Raw genomic sequence first — 18,483 nt, forward strand, 5'->3', positions numbered from 1 at the left:
CAATTTGAAAAACGTAACGTTCACCGTGGAACAGTAAATTTTGTAACGTTATCACGTTCGCTCATTTATTTATTTCATGATTTCTTCAGTCGTTTGCAACTTAATTTTGGTAATCTCCCAAATTTATTTGGCCAATTGATAGACTCCACCCGAAAATATGAGCTTGTGCTCTCTGACTTTGCGCTGCAGAAAGTGCTTCAGTTCGTCCTGAGTAAACTCGACTCCTCCGCTGTGCGAGGCAAACAACTTGAGCATCTGATGGATGCGGTCTATTGGCATGGAGTCCAGATTCGTGAGCATGCCAACAATGTAGGACCAGAAAACCTAAGCCAAAGAATTATAGTATGTATATATTTCAAACATGATAAAGTACACTTACTTGGAGTTCTTCTTCCCTTTGATCACTGGCTGAAGCCATTGCGGATTCCAAATCCTCTTCGTCGGCTTCTGCGAGACTCATGTCTTCGAATTGAGATTTCTCCGACTCCTTTTCCAGCAGAGTAAATACTCCCGGCGTAGTTTCCGAAATCAGGCCGTGATTTTGCCAAAAACTTAGTCGACGCCGCAGGGCAGACGGTGGTACTTTTGTAATGGAGCTCAGGTCCTCGATAGTCCATTCATCTGAAAATTATTATTTTTGATGTTGTATAACTAAAGGATCTGATTGTGCAATACTATTTTCGTACTTTTGTTTTGAAAATGATATATAATGACCGCCAAAGTGGGGCTCACAACCATTTCCATTGTTCGGTCCCCGATCTCGATTTCAATATTCACACGACCAGTTACCGTACGCCAGTTGAGCGTACGGTTTCCTTTGTAAGCTTCGTAGGCCTTCGTGTACTTCTTAAACTCATTTTCCAGCTCCTCGGGCAGCTGCAGACTTTCCTTATTAAAGGAGGGCCAAAATTGTGCAGAAACAATCAGCGAGGAGATGTCGAATAACTGATCTAGAATAAAAGATGTTGTATTATTACAATATACAATTTTTAACAATTAAAAGTAACCCACTTTCAGTACGATTGCTATCGCTGTGAATGTGCGCGTTGATTCGCTTCGAATCGGTAACGTCTTTCAACATCACCTCACAGCTGTGTAACAGGGATTCCCCAAATCTTATCTTCAGCAGTTCCAGATTTCGAATTTCCTTTTCGGAATTAAAATCCAGCTGAGCCAGCAGTCTATCTGCCATAAGATTGCGATACTCCGTCATGAACAACTCCTTACTGCCGTATATATCGACGACCATTGATATAATGTCAGCCGATCTCATTTTTCTTGAGCTGTTGTATTGCATGATACTGGCATCTATTCCAAACGGATCCGGTTCCCAATTCTCCCAGTTGCTAAACTCATCCGTGGCAGAGTCCTTGCCCTCTTTGATGGATTCTCCCTTGGCGAGTTCCTCGGATAAATCCGTGGGTCCTTCTTCAGTCAGCCCAGTTACCACACGTCGCACTGTGTCATTGCGTTTCCGTAGGTAATCCTTGATGGGAGCCGTTACCATCTCCAAAATCACTCCAGTATTGTCCAGATGACGAATAGCTTTTATCGCTGCTACATAGCCGGTTAATATGTCCATTGTGTTGACTCCAGGATGCAGAATCCTCGCTTCTAGCGAGCTTCTCAGTGATTCAGTGAGGTAGACTCGCATATCAATTTTCTCCATGCAAATCTTCAAGTCATCTATGGCCGGAATGGAATCTGGGTAGTCTGTTTAATAGTTTTTAACACAATTAGTTTAAGAATTATTGAATAATTTCTAGATCCATACCAATAATAATGCTGAAGAATTGACCAATAACGCTCTGAGCAAATGTTTCGTACATAAAGTAAGTTAGCTTGACTTTGAAGGATTTTACAGACTCTGGAACTTCCATATCGGTAACACTATCCTTTGACTTCCATTCTGTGAATATGTTTGTTAGCCAAGACATTATAACATCCGACAGCCACTGCAAAGGTTTCAAATTAATGAGTTTCAGATTGTAAATATAAAAAGTTTCAAGTTCTCACGGTTTCCAGCTGTTTGAGGTGACTTCTATCGAAAATGCCCATGCAAGTGTCGTTGATATGCTCCTTGATTTTGAGCTTGATGAGCGCTGTTAACGCACTCCCAGTTAGACGATCAATGAGATTCATCTCGAATAGCTTCATGTTCGTCTTGTTGACCATTTCCGTCAATCTCTGGCAGCAGCACTGCTCCACATCGAAGTTGCAGCCGACGCACAGGAGTTCATCGAACACATCGGAGTCTGAAAAGGAAACTATGTCAATATTCTATGTAATAGATGGTTTATCTGATCCCTACCCACTGTGGTCAGGGCGAGATGTGAGGCTTTGGTGAAGAGCTTAAAGTGCACCCAATAGAAGGCTCCCACGACCACACTAAAAGTGGGGGGCAGCTGAGCCAGTAGGGAATCCCTCAAGCTGTTCTTAATCCCATCCTCCTGCATTAACTTTACGGAATTCGGAACGGGTTTTCCTTCGGTTCCGATGAGCTTGATCAGCCTGGGCCTAACCTGCATCAGGCTCTGGAAGCCATCGTGCAGCTCATTGATGGCATCTATGAACTGGGTGAACAGTCGGTTCTTTTCGGGCAAAGCTTCTATTGCCAGAGCCTGATCATTAATCCCGCTTTGCAATTCCGAAGGCACCAAGCCGGCATGAAAGTTTTTCCAGAACTTTGGCACCAGCACATTTCGAATAGTCGACTGGATTTCCAGGTCAACCAGGGCCGCAAAGGTGTCTATGCTGCCCAACATCTTCAGATGCCGGCGGACATTTTCAAATACCGCCTCCTCCACCGGAGCCGTGGAAACCGCGTTCTAAAAGGAGGCATTTCGGGTGTTAGATCCAATTGACATCAGTAAATCGAACCAGTAAACCTACCGCTCCACCCAAGACCGGAAAAATCTTCAATACGTCTGCCCACAAGGCATCGAAGTCGCACATTGTTCCTATTTGTTTGTTTTTGGCAGGACAGAAAACATTTCTCAAATTGCGGAATCAAAATGCGAATGGTGATGACAGTGTTTTTATCGATAAAGCGGGTTCTATAATCCGTATCGTATCGATAGACGATGGTTTCTCTATTCTTCAGATACTATATATCTGAAAGTTGGAATTATATTTTTCTTTTTTATTTTAATAATGGAATTTATAATTTTTCCCTACAAGGACCGAACCCATACAAGTCCCCTGATGAGCCAACATTTCATTAAGCCATCCCATAAACAGGCACAACGGTTTTACTGCAATAAATTATATTAATGGTTACGGGGATGCACAGTAGCCAAAAAGTAAAAAACAGTACGAGGTTTAAAAATATATCTTCATGTTCTGGCAAACACAAAACAATTAGAGTTAAAATTAAAATTGCATACGACTTATTTACATACATACAGATTGAGATTTAAGAGCCAGCGTAGATCTTGCATAGGAATAATGTTAGATTGCGAATTTATTTAATTTTATTGTACTGTGCGCGTCACCCGACGACACACGCCGTGTTTGTTAGCCCAATATATATTGGGTGCTGATGCTGATGCGGATGCCAATGGCTAGCGACTTAAGGAGTATAACTAAGAAACTATCGTATCTTCAAATGCGTCTGCTGGTGCTTTTTCAAGTGGTCGCTCCTCACGAAGCGGCGACAGCACTGCGGGCAGGCGTAGGGCTTCTCGCCGGTGTGCGTTCGTATGTGCCGGTTGAGGTCGTCCTGCCGCTTGAACCGCTTCTCGCACTGCCGGCAGCGGAAGGGCCGATCCTGGACGAACTGCGGCATTCCGTAGGTGCCGGGCCCGTCGGCAGGTGGTAACTGAGAGAGGGTATTTACAATTTCGTCGGCCGGCTCATATTTCACCTCGGGCTTGGCCTGGTTTAGGAAAGATGGCAGCTGGCTCTGGTTCTGGCCCGGATTCGCATGCGGATGCGCATGCTGGTGCTCCGGCGACACAATCTGGTACTTGTCGCTGTGCTCCGGCCTCTCCAGCTTGATCTTCAGCGGCTTGTGATGACAGTCATCGATCTCCGCGGGCTGCTGGTGTAGATTCTGCTGCTGCTGGTGGTGGTGCTCCATACTGGGCTCCCCACATCCAACCATCGCGGCAATGAAGTGGAAGCCCGAGTCCGACTCCGTTGGGGAGTGCTTCTTCGAGGGCTTGAGCCGCCCACCGCCGCCGCCGCTCGGCACCGATCTCTTCGGCGTGCTGCCCTTCAGCTGGCGGTCGTGGGTGGCCAGGTGCTTGGTGAGGTGGTCGCTGCGCGAGAACTTCTTGCTGCACTGGATGCACTCGAAGGGCTTCTCGCCGGTGTGCGTCCGCAGGTGCCGATTGAGCTCGTCGGAGCGCGTGAATCCCTTGCCGCACTTGGGCTCGCTGCAGACGAACGGCTTGATGCCCGTGTGCCAGGTGAGGTGGGACCGCAGGTGGGAGCTCTTGCCGTAGCTCTTTGTACAATTGTCGTACGGGCAGACGAACTTGCGCTTGGGATCGGAGGCGTGCGGCGTGGCCATTAGCTTGACACTGGGCATTATCCGGATCTTGGAGCTGCTGCCGTTGTCGCCGTACGGAGAATCCTCGTCCGGCTCAGTCTCAACTCCAACGCCGTGGTGGTGGGGCACGTTCTCCAGATTCCCGTCGTCGTGCTTCATGTCCCCGAAAATCGTGGAGGCCCTCATAATCATATCGGACGCCTGCTCGTGAATGTTTGCACCGCCTAGCGTGGGAAACGCTGGTGGTGGTTTCATGGGTTCTATGGGCGTTGATGTCGTCAGCATTTGGGGTGTGGGCGTGTTGGGTATTACTTGTGACATTGCGCTTACGTTTCGGGGGTTCGCCTGGCGGCCTATATCTATATGCTATCTGGAATCGAAAGTGGAGAGGTGCTGTAGTGGCAGGTGTGTGCGCGACTACCGCTCTTTAATTACCCAAATTGCGTTTATCCAAAGCACTACACTCCTGTACAGGAAACTGCGTTCAGTGGGCGTCGGCCTCGGATTTATCAGTTTTGTGGTCCCTCGTCACCCTGGCCAGCACGGATAACGGTCTACATTCGACTTGGGTGCCCCGCGCACATTTTCCAGTTGTTTTCGGCTAGCGCGAATGCATATTCCAGCGCATTTACTTATTTTATTCTATTTTATTTATATACTGAAGTACATCTATTTAATTGCGATGAGATATATCGACTAGTCGATAACTGCAAAAGATGCGACTGAGTGCGTGCGTGAGCGGAGCGCAACTATCGGCTGCTTGACTAGCAGTTTGAATTTTATTCATTTATCTTATTTTTGTTTTTATGTTCATATTTTAAAAATATTGTTCGTCGGAATTTTATTTATCATTATTTTTTATTTTAGTTGCTTAACTTATAATTTCCACTAAACATTTTTAAAACTTTTCATTGGCAATTGCAACGTATTTAATAAAAATACTGCAAATATGCTGCTCATTGGTATTTTGGTTTGGGGCATGTTATCGATAGCTGCAAGATATTCGATAGCTTGGGTCTGCCCATCCCCAATCTGCACTATAACAAATTCCTGGAAATGCACATTAACAATTTAACTATTTTCGAAAATGCCAAATAAGTCAGAGGATGCGGGCGATATCCAACTGGGCAAACGACAGAGAAGAAAGCAGACAATCTGGACGCGCGAGAAGATTGCCAAGCTGATTGAGCTGTACCGCTCATCGGATTGTTTATGGAACCACTATTCCGAGCTGTATAAAAACAAGGACTGCAGGGCTAAGGCCATCGATTCCATTTGCTCTTCCCTCGGAATAACCAAAAACGACTATGGCAAAAAGGTGCACAACCTGCGCAACCAGTTCAATTCGGAACTTAAGAAGCTGGAGAGGCGACTTGAGGAGTCTGGAGGAGATTCCGAGAAGACCTGTCGATGGGAGCACTTCAAAACGCTGATGTTTCTGCGTTCTGTTATAGAACCACGCCCAGGATATCAGCAGGGTCCTCAGTGCAAGGTGCGCTACTTCAATCTCAATCTGAAACTCATAAGTTAAGCAATCTTTCTTTATAGAAACAGATTACAAAGCTGGAGATTAGCTTTCCCGAACAGGATGGGGAAAAACAAAGCCAATCCTCAATGGAAAGCCTGGAATCTATGATTGTAGAAAACGATGCAGAAATCAGTGAGGTTCCGAGGGTCAGCGAACCCATTCCGATGCCTCCTGAACCTGCGCCGCCTTGCAAATCATCTGTTCCCAGTCGACTAGCAGAAGCACCCACTGTTTCCACTCCTGTTCATATACCACCAAGTGGCCGGGATCAATGGGACGCCTTTGGAGAACTAATCGCCAGTGAATTCCGTAACCTGAACTCTGAAATTTCTCGCAAGAGGCTGAAGCGGAAAATAATGCAAGTTATGCTGGAAGTGGGTGAAGAAGACGATCTTAATATTCCCAGTACAAACAGTTGATTGTATAATTAAGTAGCAGTATAAGTTAAATGTTAAATTGATACAGCACACAGATCATTCAAAGAGCAGTGGACGCAAGGCCCTTTGTATGTACATTTTAAGCACATTGAAAATAAAACGGAAGTGTAAAAAACTTCGCCTTGTTAAGCAATCAAAAGTCTGGGTAACTTGTACTTGCTACTGGTAGTTAATTTGCATATTTATTCGGTAGAGGAGATATATGTGTAAAATCAATGGGACCTAATATTACGAAAACAGCCGACTGCTGTTGGAAATTCTCCAAGGACTGAGAAAAAGCACTAGTTTCAACAGATTATAAATAGGATGTGAGATTTACGAGACGTACATTTGTCAGAACTTGAAGTCCTTAATTGCCTGCGGCAGATCAGGTAGCTTAATATCTTTAATCTGTTGAGGAATGTTCATACTCTTCACGGCGCTCACAGCCCGAGCAGGTGCAGCCGAAATACCCGCCTCCTGCTTGACGATCTTGTTCTGCTCTTCGATCCTGGCCATAATGTCGTTCATGTTGGTCTGCAGGACCATTCCACCCATGACCAGTTCTGGAAAAAAAACGTTAAGATGCCAATCTAGTGGGATGCGGATGAGTTATTTTCCAAACCTGAGAGAATGTGGTGGACGGCATCGGCGTGAAATATCAAGTCCAGCTCACAGACGTTCTCGAAACACTTGTCGAGGGTTTCCACAAACACCTGGATCAAGTCCAGGATTCCCAGTTCGCTTTCTGAGGAGTCCACGCAGAAGACAAAGTACAGCGTGGCATAGTGCCTATAGATGAGCTTGTAGTCCGAACCGCCAATCAAGCTGAAGAAAGAATAGGGGGTTTTTACATATTCCGGGTAAGTAAGACCCAATTATTACTCACCTCCCGCCCTCCAGGAAATTGCAAACATTATCATCTCGCTTGGATACCAACAGAAAAGTCTCCTTGATTATTTGTTGCTGCAGGCTTTCGTCCTACAAAGAAAGTTCTCCTAGATTATTGAGAACTGGGAAATACGACAAAACACTTACAAAGTACTGATAGAATTTCGATAGCCTGGGCTTTCCATGATTATTAAATACGAGTATAGCCTTTATCATTTCAATTTATTTGATAGGTGAAACAAAAAATGTAATTGTTGTTTAAACTGCCAGCTGTTTTGCTTTTTCGACGAGGGCTGCAAAATCAATACTTGCTTTATCTTTCAAAATATCGATATTTCTTGTAGTAGCGGTTTTATTTATTAAAAAAAATTTTAAAAATAAAAATGTTAACCTCTACAGGATTAAGGTTATTTTTAGAAGCCCTTACTTTTTAAATATTTTGTTAATATTTCCGTTAAAAGTTTTGGAATTTCTGATTATTGCCCATCTCTAAAACATCTAACCTCGCGGTCCTCGTTTTGTTTATTTACTATTTTTATGATAATATGAATATTTTAACTGAAGTTAACTTCAACTGCAGGTATTATTGAATTTTTATTTTGTAGTCTCATTTATTAAAAATACATATTTTTAGGGTGAGCTCGGTTTTAAACAAAGAAGTAAAGCAATATGGGAAGCAGCTAATGTTTGATACGAAAGAAGACACCTCTTGGACTTCCGATGAAGTATAGAGAATTATTTAAAAAATGTAAAGACCTCCCTTAATAACTCTACGTATTTTCAGGGAACCCCCCAATGGATTACCGTTAGTTTGGATGAGCCACAGAAGATCTCGGGATTTAGCTTTCAGTTTCAAGGAGGATTCGCTGGCCTGAAATCGGAAATGATCATGTACTCCGCTGATGGAGTCCAAATACATCAAGAACCATTTTACCCAGAAGACATAAACTCTCCTCAGCTATTCCAGCTTAAAGATACAGTCCGGGAAAAAGCTTGTTCAAAGATAAAGTTTATTTTCGAGTCCAGTACAGATCTTTTTGGTCGAATCATTGTTTACAACCTCCAGCTGTTGAGCTAGTCCTAAGTATTTATGTAACTAGAATTCTACAAAACTCGGTTCTTATCAAAGTGTATATAAATGGACAATTATCTTTATATTATCAAACAAAAAAATATTGATCCGTTAATGGGAGGGTCATGGTTATCAGCTATATATTTAGCTGACTCACCCCGCGTCTGCTAAAATTTATGTGGTATTAATTTCATTAATTTGTTTCCAACAGGGTAAGCCCTTTAAGGGATGATGAAAGCTCAATGTGTGGAAATTGAACACCTAAACGGCAAACTCAATTCATAGTTTAATATATATCTAGTTTCATATTGCTACGACTTTGAACCCCAGGTTAAGGGGACTTCCATGCGATTCCCCAATTAGAATACCATTTGCATGGACGTCGCCCGTGAAACACGCAACTTCTTATCGAAGGTGACACTTCGACCAATGGCCTTATCACCCCTCAAAGCGTCATTAAAGAGCTTAAACCATTCCAATCAAAAGTTACGTCATGTATATTGCACCAAAACCATTATTTATTTGTCCAAAACCGCAATGTTAATTTTAGGCATAGCTAATATTTCGAATGCTTTCAGTTAGACGTCGTTCATAAGATCAAACTATGCTGCAACCGAGATTTCCAGGCGAGGGCAGTTGGGGATTCCGCATTCCAGGTCAGGGGAGGCATCCTGGTGCCAGCAGCTCTCCGAGTTACAGAACATGCATCCGTTGGGCGAAAGCGGGACGTTTGTCGAGAGGTCCACCATTTCCCACACTTTCTTTAGATCGGTAACCAGGGCATTCATCATTTCGAAAGTGTGGAATGGAGTGGGGGCCAGTCGGAGTTTCTCCTGGCCGCGGGCAACGGTTGGGTAATTGATCGACTGCAGGTAGTGTCCGAATTGTTCAATTAACACGTTTGAGATTTGGCTGCTCTTCAGAGGGTCTCCGATTTTGATGGGAATGATGTGGCTGGGCGTCTCTTCGACGGGAAAACCTGAAATAGAATACATATATAATATACACAGTTAGTAAACCGAAAGTTAAGTGCATTTGTCTATATATAGCCACTTGAAATAAATCGAAAGTGCGAGAATAACCTTAAATGTGTGTTACATAAAGTCTAAAATTACACCCCACCTTCTCGTTTCAGCAAGTTTTTCAAGTAGGAGACGTTCCGCTGGTGCATGTGGCGCAGCTGACGACCTTCCTCCGATGCCAGGATGTTGACGGCCTCCAGGGCGCCACAGAGCACAGTTGGCGGCAGCGAGGTGGTGAAGATAAAGCCCGCCGCATACGATCGTATCATGTCAACCAGCTTATCGGACCCAGCTATGTAGCCACCAATGTTACCGAACGCCTTGCCCAGCGTTCCCGATATGATGTCCATTTTGTGCAGCACTCCGTCCCGTTCGCCCACTCCGGCTCCATGATCGCCGTACAATCCCACGGCGTGCACCTCGTCGATGAACGTGATAGCCCCGTACTCGTGGGCCACGTCCAACAGCTCCTCCAGCGGGCAGATGGCCCCTGTCATGGAATGTACCGTCTCGAATGCCACGATCTTCGGCACACTCTTGTCCGTCTGCTTCAGCAGCTGGTGCAAGTGGTCCACGTCGTTGTGCCGGAAGATGTGCTTGGGCACCCCGCTGTTCCGAATTCCCATGATCATCGAGGCATGGTTGCCCGCGTCCGAGAAAATCTGGCAGCCAGGTAAGAGCTTAGCCAGCGTAAAGAGCGTGGAATCATTGGCCACGAAGCACGAGGTGAACAGCAGGGCGGCCTCCTTCTGATGCAGCTCCGCCAGCTTTCCCTCCAGCCGTTCGTGGTGCAGCGAGTTGCCCGAGATGTTCCTGGTGCCACCCGCTCCCGATCCGTGCATATTGAGGGCCTCCTGAACGGCCCTCTTGACGCTCGGATGGGCGGACATGCCCAGGTAGTCGTTGGAGCACCACACCGTGATCGGTTTCTCCGCCCGCTCCGAGTACTCCAGGGCGTGGGGGAAGAGCCCGTCGCCCGCCAGGCGGTTGACCTTCTTGAAGACCCTGTAGGAATGGTCCCGTTTCTTCTTCATGATCTGCTCGTTGAAGAACCGCTCGTAGGGAAAGGTCTCCGAGGTGGAGGCAACCTTACGAGGCTCAGCGGATAGAGGGGCTCCCGCATTGGCATTTCTATTCGGAGCCCCCGTCGAGTGGGACCTTGTAACACTTGCGGCGACGAGTGAAAGTTTCTTCTCGCCACCACTCAAGGTCTTTCCAACCACGGGGCAGTGACTCCCGTAGGATTGGCACAGCGTCTCCGCGTAGTTGCGCACGAAGCTGGCGGTGAAGCGGTTGAGGAACGGACACTGCATGACGAGGCGATTTTCCACTCTTGAAGACCCGACCTAAATCAGCGAACTTTGAAAGTGAAGTGAGGTGTTTCGATTCGATTCGAAAATTATGCAAGAATTGGTGTGTAGGGCGGGAGGAGGGGGCGGGCGGGAGGTGTTTGTGTGTGGCCAGAGCGACGGAAAATATACTGCCAGCAAACTGAACAGCTGTCGTGGAAAAATACTAGGAAACATGTTCAAACAAATGTTTGTTTCGTTTTTAGGGGTTTTCAAAGTAAAACCGTTACTAATTATTAAACTTTTTAATAAAGATGCTAATTAAGATAAACTCGTTTTATTTATTAGCAAATACAAAAAAACATACCAATAACCGATGGATAACAGAAGCTAATTTAATTTTACAAAAGTTTCATCATCCAAAATCGCAAAATTGTCCTCTCGGAAATGACGCAAGTTCTCATTAAAACATTTGCTGCTTTCGTTATGCAATTTAGTCATAACAGCTTTTATGTTCTTAACTCCTGCAGTTTTTGACAAGTCTGAGAAGTAGTCAATCTACAAAAGAACAGATAATTAAAAACATAAATGATAAATTTAATGATAGATTTCACCTGTTTTGGACCAAGCATATGAGCATGTCGTTTCCTGTAGCCATCTTCCCAAAGCTTGGTCATTTTATCGTGGGTATCCTTGAGCATTTCCTCTGCTGACGGCAGATCATTCGATCCATTGTAGTAGCTCATCACAAACCTGGCTTGGATATCCATCATTTGAGCGGCACAAACATAGAATGGCAAGCCAATCAATGCCATAGAGGGGTTTCTTATGTTAATGCATTGCTTAAACAACTCCTGAACATAGTTATCCTCCACATAAATCCCGGAATTTACGGTCAAGAAGGGAAACACATACTTATATCCAGTGCAAAAGAAAATGGTATCGAACTCCTCGTAAGATCCGTCCACAAAAAAGGCTCCATTTTCATCGAGCTCCCGAACATCGGGCTTTTGCTGGACATTTTCAAAGAATATGTTTTCCCCAATATCAGCCAAGTGGTGACTTATTGTAACACGTTTCGCCGATCGGGAAATTATATTAGAAAGGTCCATGCCACTTGGACCAGCTCCAATAACCAAAACGGATTTACCTAGGTTTTTTTGATAACAATAAAGATTATACTTATTTTTCAAGGACCTTTAATAATTACCTTCAAAAACCTCTCTGGTCCTAAAATCGTGGCTGTGTAAGTACTCGCCCTTAAAACGATTCATATTCGGAATTTTACTATAGTTCGGGGTGTGATAATGTCCGTTGGCCACCATAACTTTATCGAAGTAATGGAACTCTATCTTGTTCGTGACTACGTCTTTATAAAGTACCTTTAAACTGTTCAGTTAGATAAAGATTTATTTTTACTGGCCATTTAACTTACTTGCCACTTTGTATTCCTTTGTACCACCCGAATGACATAGGTATTGAACTTTATATGCTTTTTCAGTTCGAAATGGTCAGCGTATTGGTTAAGGAAGTCACAAATTTCATCTGATCTCACATACGAAACCTCGTTTTCTCCAATTTCAAAGTCCGGAAAGCCCATTACCTCCTTGGGCAGATTGGTTCTATGGAAAATTAACAAATGTGATTGCTACCGTTGAGCGTTTTAAAGTAGAACCTACCGTAAATTTTTATACATGCTGCTATGGACATCTATGCCATTGGCCATGACACCTGTTGCATCATTGTAAACCCAGGTTCCGCCGATTCGGTCAGATAGTTCAAACACAGTTGTCTGGAAACCATTTTCAATCGAGTGTCGGGCGGAGCAAAGACCAGCCGTTCCGGCCCCAATTATGCATACGCTCATTTTCATTACAGTTATTATTTTTTATTAATTGTTTCTAGGTGCGATACGCCGTGATCGCTTTCTACACTCCGATTGCCTCAACGAAACTGAGGATCGCGACGTGATGAACTTTATGGCTTCCCCACTTTGATAGCCCTAAAAAAGTGGGGTACTTGGATTCCTATGAGAACTGGGCATTTTTTTTAAATAAATAATAAAATTAATCTTAACTTGTTGCTGGAAACGAGGCGACAATTATTTGTATTACAACAATAGAGTATTTCGAATTCTTAATTCAGATCGCTGTGCTAATTTCACTGCAATCGCACTGATAACATTATAAAGCATAAGGCAATCTTTTCCACAGAGCTTCTGTATTTGTTTTGCTTTTTTGTTTATGGGCTTATATACAGATCAAGCATCCGCATATATATTTATTTTGTTGATATTTACTTGGCTGATAAGGCCACAAGCATAAAACAATATTCGCCACTGAGGCTGAAATGTACTCGATTCGTTCTATAGTTCAAGGTATAAGTTATTAGGGGTAATAAATGAATGTTTCTCTTGGCTCAGTCACTTCTTTGACTTTGTCTTTTCCCACGCTAAACAACGCAGCCAAATGTGAGAAAATTTGCATGGGTCAGGTAAATTTTGCCCGTACGTGTCTCAGTAGTAAAGTTATCGTTAAGAACGTCTAACATGGGACTAGCGGCTTGTATATGCACCAAAGTGCTCCAGCTTGCAAGTATCTTCTCAAGATCATAAATGATCATAAATGTAGTTTGTACATTCAAAGTGACCTAACTCTTTCAGTCTGATTTTGTGAACGGAAAACTTTGAAAGAGAGAAATCTAATCAAGTCGTGTACATTTCATTGACAGATTGCTACAGTGGCATCGCTGATTGTGAAAAGATTGTCGGACAAATATTCGGAAAGGGTGTTTGTCCTTAACAAAAAACAATCCAGGGAATGGACACTTCTGAACAATATCTCTTGGTCCAAAGAAGGCGACGATTTTAGCACGCTTACGTTCTTGGGATATACCTTTATTTCGGCAGTTTTACTTCTCACAAGGTGACTTTAAACAATAACTACCTAGTTCTTGTAAAAATCTTCATTTTATTTCAGAATTATCGATTCAACCTCGAATTATGGTACTTGCGAAATAATTCTGCTGACCTGTGGAGTTCTATTTTTCACCATAGAGGGTAACTTTTAAAATTTTATATAATTACAGAGTTCTAAATATATATTCTAGGACTACTCATATTCTTTACCGTGGAACAACTACCTGAGAATCTTTTGATTTATGCCTATGTCTTGGGATCACTTTCTTTCATCTGCGCAGCTTTATTTGCTTTGGACCTAATGCTGTTTAAAAACCTGCTTAAACTAAAGAATTCAACAGCGCAAACAGATCAATTAAAAGAAACAGTGGCCCTTAAAGTTTATAATTTATCCCAAGAACCGAAGACAAGCTGCTGCAGCAATAGTCCCCGAAGTCACGTCGTGAATGAAACTAATAAGAACTACTTACGAACGGATTTATAGACCCAATTTAAAACAATTTCGCATACATATCTGCATCTTTCATTACCTTTATTGCCGTTATTTTTCGAATGTAGTGAAACAAAATATGCATTATAAGATCGTGCTGTTAAGACAACTAATTGGATTTTGTATGTTAATAAAGTTTTCGACATTAATAAACGCTAGAAGCGGCCTCAACTAATACACAAAATTGAATGTATTAAGAATGCTAACAGTGTAGACTATAATAATAATAAAAGGTTTTGGGCTCAGAACAGTAAAAATGATACCCTCGTCCTCCGTGCATCCCCCTTGGCTCTTCGAGCCATCCCGTAATGTCAGGGAATATCGCTGCTGCTTGTCGTGCCCTTGGAATCGCACATTCCACCGGCCATGTTCTCGTTAGTCCTCTCAGATGTTAGTCCTCCGGTTATCCCAGTTAAATTTAGTTTGTACTGCAAGTTAATAAGGGGTGGTATGTAAGAGGGCTTACTTTCATAGCTTATGACTAGCAAGAAACAAATTAAAGATTCACGTTAAGTTGGGTTAAATTATCATTTTGAAGGAGTAACTTCATTTCACACATATTAACTGGGATTTTTAAAACCGTTAGGGGGTGTTATAAAGTGGTTTAGCTTTACATACTTTAGAGGTTAAACTTAAGTTGGGTTAAATAAACAATTAAGTAAATTAAAAGTATTGGGTTTGGACTGTAAAACTATAGAATTAAGGAATAGTTTAATTATAAAACTAAAATGAGATACGTTAGTACATCCAAAGATAGCATTTTATATACCTACTGTACTGTGAAGATAAATCATTTAATTAAAGGTTATAAGAGGAAATTTAGTTTTCTACAGAACAAATTATCTTTTTAAAATAGGGGTTTTTTATAAACATACTACATAGAGTTTAGAAACTGTTATCAAAGCATTAAAACCAAAGCAATTCTCCTTGTCCGCTTTTAAAAAAAGAAAGAAACGTCTAAAATCATAGGTACCTGTAATAATGCATGCTTTAATATCACAGTAAATCATAAAACTGATACACATCGAAATCTTTGTAGTTTTAACTATACGAAATGGCCGCATGGCTTGGCCTTGACTTATTTACCTTAGTTGCGCACTCAAAGCACTTCGATACTACTTTATTTATTACGTTCATAAGGTTTTTGGTTTCTCTGATGACATGATCGACCTTCACAAAAGTGGCAGCTTTACCAACCGTGTGGTCTTTGACTGTAAATTGAAGTGCTTGGACAAAAGTCGGCACTCTATCTAAAATGTTAAGGAGATCCTTTTTGTTGTCACTAGCGGGAACCTAAATAAAACAGTTATTAATAAAAGATTGGATAGATAACAAAAGATACCAGGTTACCTGGTATGAAAAGTGGCGGAGGACTTTGTAAAGTCGATTGGCTTCCTCCGCAAAATATTCGGCTTGAGTAAACAAATCCTGAGTTGTTCTTAAAGAACCGTTTCCCTTGGTAAACTGATACATTAGGAAAGCCATCGCTGACATGTTCTTAGCTCTCTTTAATATGTCGTTGTCGTCCGACAAGTCTTCACTCCATTTTGATTGATATGTGTTTAGATCTCCATTGTTTTTGCCTTCGAGGCCAGAATACTCAACCATTTCTCCATCTTCTGTTGCAGGTACACCGGATTTTGTTAGTTTATCTGTGGTTTCACATTTCTGAGGGAAGTAACGTTAGGAATCTTACTGAAAGGGCAACCTAAATTAATAACGACCCACCTCAGTTTCAGCTTCTCTGTCGTTCTTAGTAGTATTAATTGATACAAGTATCTTCTTGGCGATCATAGAGATCTCGTTCGTCAGCCACTTCCACATGTCCGAGAAGGACTCGAAATTCTCGTTGGCCGCACTGCTGTTCGAGTACTTCCACAGGATCTTGGCCGCTATAAAGACCTGCGGTCCGTAGATCCTCAAATTGATGGCCAAACACTTGGCCTGGACCTGCAGCCTTTCCGTGGGCGCAATGTGCTGGAGCAGCTTGCAGATGTCGAAGATGTGATCGCAGCAGTCGTGGAACTTCGTGGAGCGCTGATTCAGATTGTCGATGTCGTAGTTCGTTGCCAGGACGTGGAACGATTTGACCAGCTTGGAGCAGATCTTCAGGGACTCGTTGAAGTCCTCGATTTGACTGGACACGGAGACGACGAGCTGCTTGCACAGCTCCTCCAGACTGCTGAGCATCCCCAGCTCGGGATCGTCGCGACCCTGACCCTTCACCTGGACCCCACCGGCACCCTGTTCATGCTGATCCTTCATGATGTTGTTCAGGTATAGATCGAACTCCATCTTGCAGCTGTCGCAGTAGGACAAAATGTTCTTTCGATGATTGTGACTTATGTACGGGGAGTCTGTGAAGTCGTGGGCCTTCTCGAAGAGCTTCTCGAAGGCCACCGATAGTTCCTCGCGCAAATCGAGGCTCTCGGAACTCATGTGCTTCCTGAAGTTGGTGTTGTTCACCATACGACCACCGCCTCCGCCCGCTGAGGAGGCCAAGTTCTTCTCCGACTTCCACAGATCGTCGTCCAGGAAATTAAAGTAAGCATCCGAATTGTTGTTGCCCTCGTTGTTGCTGTCGTAGTAGCTCATCTGGTACTTGTACCTCTTGATCAGGTTCACAATCCGCTTTATTGTCGTGTATATGCTCTCGTTCTCATAGTTCGGATTGCTGGCCTGCTTGTCGAAGGGCATGTGCTTGGCCGAATCGAAGATGCTGTCCTTCACCACAAAGTGTATGAGATCCATTGCCCTGCGGATCTGGCAAAAGACCGTATCCCGGTTCTCCTTGACGATCACACAGTCGCTGTGGATCAGGCTGTTCTTCGAGGACGTTAGCAGAATTGCAATGGACTTCTCGAGGATCTGGCGGGCCGAAAACATCTGCGCTCGCCGCCTCTCCTCCTTGAAGGAGTTCCGATGGTGACCCGTGAGGTAGGCCAATTCGATCATCTCCGTTCCAAAGACGGAGAAAGCCCGCACGAATTCGGTGAAGTTCATTACCGACTCCAGCTTTTCCAGACTCTCCGAGGCTCGCTTTTTGGCGGTCAGGAGTTTCTTCACAACTATAATGTCCACTAAGAGTAGGATTCGAGTGACAGAGGATAGTAGGGACCTGGCTGCCAGGATAATGGCGCCGTAGTCCTTCAGGGGCTCAATGTGGTGTCGCAGCTCCATACCACCCAAAGGAGATATATCACAAAGGCGTTCAATTGATTTTCCTGCAAGTCAGTTGGCATTTAAGTTGTAGAACGGGTCAAGTTGGGGAGTAGATTGTATTATACCTGCATCTCGGGCCTCCTTTGCAGCCTCGTACATGTCCCCCTTGATGTCGATATTCTCCTCGGCGATTATCTCCCCAATCGTTATAAATCGCTCCACAGCAATGTTCAGTAGGTGTCCTATGTTCCCAAAAGTGGACATGATTTGCTCGTTATCCATATCACGAACTCGAAAGCGTTGATTCTGGAAGGGAACAGGCACGCATATTGATCAAGTTTCAGGGCCAATCAATAATCCACAGAGAAATAAAGGCGAGGCAGCCAGTAGGCTTGACTGGAAGTACATAAAAGTCTGTGGGATGACCGGTCAAAAACTTACGTTCACAGTTGATTGAGTTATTCCGTACATTTTGGATTCGTCAATTCTCAATAAAAAAATTGATTATATATTTCCTTAAATATCCACAAAGCGTATTTCAGGCATGTAACATTTTAATTTACTTCCTATTGATTTTTCTCAATACTAAAGGCTAGCAGAGTCGAATAGACATTGAAACTAAATCAAGTATTTGGCACTCAATAATACCGTCACCGATTAATGCGTCATAGTTCGAGGGATTTGTAGGTTTAAGCTCAAATAAAAGTCGATTTTTCAGCCAACGAAAGCTCCTTAGCTTAAATTAGTGAGTTATATAGCTAGGTGTCTGTAAACAACGTGTTTACTTGTAGACAAATATATGTGTATGCCTCCAGATTTGTGTGTGATTCGGATTCGAGCTTGTAACAAATTGGTCTGCGCAGGAAGTCTGCGCAGCAAAACCATATAGTACTGTAAAATGCAACAGTTTCCCGTTACAAAGGAGTCGAGTATCGATTTGAGGGCTAGGATGATTCGATATTTGTTGAGGTACTAAACAGGAATGGGAATTACTTGGGTGAGTTAAAAAAAATCAAATATTTATTAGGTAAGACTTTTTAACTAAAAACAACTTTATTTTTAAATAATCGTTCTCATAATAAAGCAGTAAAAAAATGACTTTCTTATTTTAATCGCAAAAGTTTTAGTTGCGCCCTTAAATTTTTCAATCATTTTCGAATTTATAATTTGAAGAATATAGAACTCGAAAAATTTAATTTCT

At 43.1% G+C, this 18,483-nt stretch overlaps 9 protein-coding genes across 14 annotated transcripts; 3 read left to right on the top strand and 6 right to left on the bottom strand.

Moving 5' to 3' along the window:
- Nucleotides 1-11: 11 nt before the first annotated feature.
- Nucleotides 12-3,052, bottom strand: mr (anaphase promoting complex subunit morula). Its single transcript, XM_017157988.3, has 8 exons — nucleotides 2,893-3,052; nucleotides 2,312-2,828; nucleotides 2,017-2,255; nucleotides 1,775-1,955; nucleotides 1,012-1,713; nucleotides 687-950; nucleotides 380-621; nucleotides 12-324 (listed from the first exon to the last, which is right to left on the bottom strand). Exons 1-8 carry the CDS (start codon nucleotides 2,953-2,955, stop codon nucleotides 124-126), a joined length of 2,409 nt encoding a protein of 802 aa, XP_017013477.2. The 5' UTR covers nucleotides 2,956-3,052; the 3' UTR covers nucleotides 12-123.
- A 264-nt stretch (nucleotides 3,053-3,316) lies between these two features.
- Nucleotides 3,317-5,202, bottom strand: LOC108068507 (zinc finger protein 436). 4 transcript variants are annotated; one of them, XM_070212852.1, is made up of 3 exons: nucleotides 4,931-5,202; nucleotides 4,826-4,861; nucleotides 3,317-4,755 (listed from the first exon to the last, which is right to left on the bottom strand). In XM_070212852.1, the coding sequence occupies exon 3, from the start codon at nucleotides 4,748-4,750 to the stop codon at nucleotides 3,593-3,595; it is 1,158 nt and encodes a 385-aa protein (XP_070068953.1). In that variant the 5' UTR covers nucleotides 4,751-4,755; nucleotides 4,826-4,861; nucleotides 4,931-5,202; the 3' UTR covers nucleotides 3,317-3,592. The 4 variants fall into 4 exon arrangements, with proteins under 4 accessions (XP_070068953.1, XP_070068952.1, XP_070068951.1 ...); XM_070212851.1 differs by having other exon boundaries at nucleotides 4,826-4,865; XM_070212850.1 differs by having other exon boundaries at nucleotides 3,317-4,861.
- Nucleotides 5,203-5,521: 319 nt separating this feature from the next.
- LOC108068475 (uncharacterized) lies at nucleotides 5,522-6,599 on the top strand. Of its 2 annotated transcripts, none has more exons than XM_017158084.3 (2): nucleotides 5,522-5,987; nucleotides 6,044-6,599. In XM_017158084.3, the coding sequence occupies exons 1-2, from the start codon at nucleotides 5,583-5,585 to the stop codon at nucleotides 6,440-6,442; spliced, it is 804 nt and encodes a 267-aa protein (XP_017013573.2). In that variant the 5' UTR covers nucleotides 5,522-5,582; the 3' UTR covers nucleotides 6,443-6,599. The 2 variants fall into 2 exon arrangements, with proteins under 2 accessions (XP_017013573.2, XP_070069582.1); XM_070213481.1 differs by having other exon boundaries at nucleotides 6,050-6,599.
- A 21-nt stretch (nucleotides 6,600-6,620) lies between these two features.
- On the bottom strand, nucleotides 6,621-7,623 carry or (AP-3 complex subunit sigma-2 or). Of its 2 annotated transcripts, XM_070213482.1 has the most exons (5): nucleotides 7,478-7,623; nucleotides 7,329-7,420; nucleotides 7,065-7,267; nucleotides 6,789-7,005; nucleotides 6,621-6,728 (listed from the first exon to the last, which is right to left on the bottom strand). In XM_070213482.1, exons 1-4 carry the CDS (start codon nucleotides 7,544-7,546, stop codon nucleotides 6,794-6,796), a joined length of 576 nt encoding a protein of 191 aa, XP_070069583.1. In that variant the 5' UTR covers nucleotides 7,547-7,623; the 3' UTR covers nucleotides 6,621-6,728; nucleotides 6,789-6,793. The 2 variants fall into 2 exon arrangements, with proteins under 2 accessions (XP_070069583.1, XP_017013576.1); XM_017158087.3 differs by having other exon boundaries at nucleotides 6,621-7,005.
- A 148-nt stretch (nucleotides 7,624-7,771) lies between these two features.
- On the top strand, nucleotides 7,772-8,499 carry LOC108068478 (nuclear receptor 2C2-associated protein). Its single transcript, XM_017158088.3, has 3 exons — nucleotides 7,772-7,910; nucleotides 7,965-8,055; nucleotides 8,115-8,499. Exons 1-3 carry the CDS (start codon nucleotides 7,876-7,878, stop codon nucleotides 8,406-8,408), a joined length of 420 nt encoding a protein of 139 aa, XP_017013577.3. The 5' UTR covers nucleotides 7,772-7,875; the 3' UTR covers nucleotides 8,409-8,499.
- Nucleotides 8,500-8,900: 401 nt separating this feature from the next.
- On the bottom strand, nucleotides 8,901-10,859 carry Alas (5-aminolevulinate synthase). The gene is made up of 2 exons (XM_017158082.3): nucleotides 9,525-10,859; nucleotides 8,901-9,381 (listed from the first exon to the last, which is right to left on the bottom strand). Exons 1-2 carry the CDS (start codon nucleotides 10,735-10,737, stop codon nucleotides 9,005-9,007), a joined length of 1,590 nt encoding a protein of 529 aa, XP_017013571.2. The 5' UTR covers nucleotides 10,738-10,859; the 3' UTR covers nucleotides 8,901-9,004.
- A 215-nt stretch (nucleotides 10,860-11,074) lies between these two features.
- On the bottom strand, nucleotides 11,075-12,672 carry Fmo-1 (Flavin-containing monooxygenase 1). Its single transcript, XM_017158083.3, has 5 exons — nucleotides 12,393-12,672; nucleotides 12,149-12,335; nucleotides 11,924-12,095; nucleotides 11,328-11,863; nucleotides 11,075-11,271 (listed from the first exon to the last, which is right to left on the bottom strand). The coding sequence occupies exons 1-5, from the start codon at nucleotides 12,584-12,586 to the stop codon at nucleotides 11,104-11,106; spliced, it is 1,257 nt and encodes a 418-aa protein (XP_017013572.2). The 5' UTR covers nucleotides 12,587-12,672; the 3' UTR covers nucleotides 11,075-11,103.
- Nucleotides 12,673-13,197: 525 nt separating this feature from the next.
- LOC108068485 (uncharacterized) lies at nucleotides 13,198-14,144 on the top strand. Its single transcript, XM_070212116.1, has 4 exons — nucleotides 13,198-13,206; nucleotides 13,444-13,637; nucleotides 13,692-13,771; nucleotides 13,822-14,144. The coding sequence occupies exons 1-4, from the start codon at nucleotides 13,198-13,200 to the stop codon at nucleotides 14,112-14,114; spliced, it is 576 nt and encodes a 191-aa protein (XP_070068217.1). The 3' UTR covers nucleotides 14,115-14,144.
- On the bottom strand, nucleotides 14,138-18,164 carry alpha-Catr (alpha-catenin related). Its single transcript, XM_017158100.3, has 6 exons — nucleotides 17,724-18,164; nucleotides 17,408-17,588; nucleotides 15,849-17,344; nucleotides 15,471-15,788; nucleotides 15,207-15,413; nucleotides 14,138-14,548 (listed from the first exon to the last, which is right to left on the bottom strand). Exons 1-6 carry the CDS (start codon nucleotides 17,751-17,753, stop codon nucleotides 14,432-14,434), a joined length of 2,349 nt encoding a protein of 782 aa, XP_017013589.1. The 5' UTR covers nucleotides 17,754-18,164; the 3' UTR covers nucleotides 14,138-14,431.
- Between the last annotated feature and the right edge of the window lie 319 nt (nucleotides 18,165-18,483).

The sequence above is a fragment of the Drosophila takahashii genome, chromosome 2R, assembly GCF_030179915.1.
Source record: "Drosophila takahashii strain IR98-3 E-12201 chromosome 2R, DtakHiC1v2, whole genome shotgun sequence".
Classification (NCBI taxonomy): Eukaryota; Metazoa; Arthropoda; class Insecta; order Diptera; family Drosophilidae; genus Drosophila; species Drosophila takahashii.

What these genes read in the sequence shown, in the direction of transcription:
- mr (XM_017157988.3), bottom strand. Translation starts at nt 2,955, where the DNA reads ATGTGCGACTTCGATGCCTTGTGGGCAGACGTATTGAAGATTTTTCCG. An exon ending in TTCCGGTCTTGGGTGGAGCG is followed by an intron (nt 2,829 to 2,892) that starts GTAGGTTTACTG and finishes GCCTCCTTTTAG; the next exon opens with AACGCGGTTTCCACGGCTCC. An exon ending in ATTCTTCAGCATTATTATTG is followed by an intron (nt 1,714 to 1,774) that starts GTATGGATCTAG and finishes ACTATTAAACAG; the next exon opens with ACTACCCAGATTCCATTCCG.
- LOC108068507 (XM_070212850.1), bottom strand. Translation starts at nt 4,816, where the DNA reads ATGTCACAAGTAATACCCAACACGCCCACACCCCAAATGCTGACGACA.
- LOC108068475 (XM_017158084.3), top strand. Translation starts at nt 5,583, where the DNA reads ATGCCAAATAAGTCAGAGGATGCGGGCGATATCCAACTGGGCAAACGA. An exon ending in AGCAGGGTCCTCAGTGCAAG is followed by an intron (nt 5,988 to 6,043) that starts GTGCGCTACTTC and finishes CTTTCTTTATAG; the next exon opens with AAACAGATTACAAAGCTGGA.
- or (XM_070213482.1), bottom strand. Translation starts at nt 7,546, where the DNA reads ATGATAAAGGCTATACTCGTATTTAATAATCATGGAAAGCCCAGGCTA. An exon ending in CGAAATTCTATCAGTACTTT is followed by an intron (nt 7,421 to 7,477) that starts GTAAGTGTTTTG and finishes CTTTCTTTGTAG; the next exon opens with GACGAAAGCCTGCAGCAACA. An exon ending in CGTCCACCACATTCTCTCAG is followed by an intron (nt 7,006 to 7,064) that starts GTTTGGAAAATA and finishes TTTTTTTTCCAG; the next exon opens with AACTGGTCATGGGTGGAATG.
- LOC108068478 (XM_017158088.3), top strand. Translation starts at nt 7,876, where the DNA reads ATGAATATTTTAACTGAAGTTAACTTCAACTGCAG. An exon ending in GAAGTTAACTTCAACTGCAG is followed by an intron (nt 7,911 to 7,964) that starts GTATTATTGAAT and finishes ACATATTTTTAG; the next exon opens with GGTGAGCTCGGTTTTAAACA. An exon ending in CCTCTTGGACTTCCGATGAA is followed by an intron (nt 8,056 to 8,114) that starts GTATAGAGAATT and finishes ACGTATTTTCAG; the next exon opens with GGAACCCCCCAATGGATTAC.
- Alas (XM_017158082.3), bottom strand. Translation starts at nt 10,737, where the DNA reads ATGCAGTGTCCGTTCCTCAACCGCTTCACCGCCAGCTTCGTGCGCAAC. An exon ending in AAACTTGCTGAAACGAGAAG is followed by an intron (nt 9,382 to 9,524) that starts GTGGGGTGTAAT and finishes ATTCTATTTCAG; the next exon opens with GTTTTCCCGTCGAAGAGACG.
- Fmo-1 (XM_017158083.3), bottom strand. Translation starts at nt 12,586, where the DNA reads ATGAAAATGAGCGTATGCATAATTGGGGCCGGAACGGCTGGTCTTTGC. An exon ending in AAAGGAATACAAAGTGGCAA is followed by an intron (nt 12,096 to 12,148) that starts GTAAGTTAAATG and finishes AACAGTTTAAAG; the next exon opens with GTACTTTATAAAGACGTAGT. An exon ending in ATATGCTTGGTCCAAAACAG is followed by an intron (nt 11,272 to 11,327) that starts GTGAAATCTATC and finishes GTTCTTTTGTAG; the next exon opens with ATTGACTACTTCTCAGACTT.
- LOC108068485 (XM_070212116.1), top strand. An exon ending in GCAGTTTTACTTCTCACAAG is followed by an intron (nt 13,638 to 13,691) that starts GTGACTTTAAAC and finishes ATTTTATTTCAG; the next exon opens with AATTATCGATTCAACCTCGA. An exon ending in TCTATTTTTCACCATAGAGG is followed by an intron (nt 13,772 to 13,821) that starts GTAACTTTTAAA and finishes TATATATTCTAG; the next exon opens with GACTACTCATATTCTTTACC.
- alpha-Catr (XM_017158100.3), bottom strand. Translation starts at nt 17,753, where the DNA reads ATGTACGGAATAACTCAATCAACTGTGAAC. An exon ending in AAAGGAGGCCCGAGATGCAG is followed by an intron (nt 17,345 to 17,407) that starts GTATAATACAAT and finishes ACTGACTTGCAG; the next exon opens with GAAAATCAATTGAACGCCTT. An exon ending in TCCGCCACTTTTCATACCAG is followed by an intron (nt 15,414 to 15,470) that starts GTAACCTGGTAT and finishes TGTTTTATTTAG; the next exon opens with GTTCCCGCTAGTGACAACAA.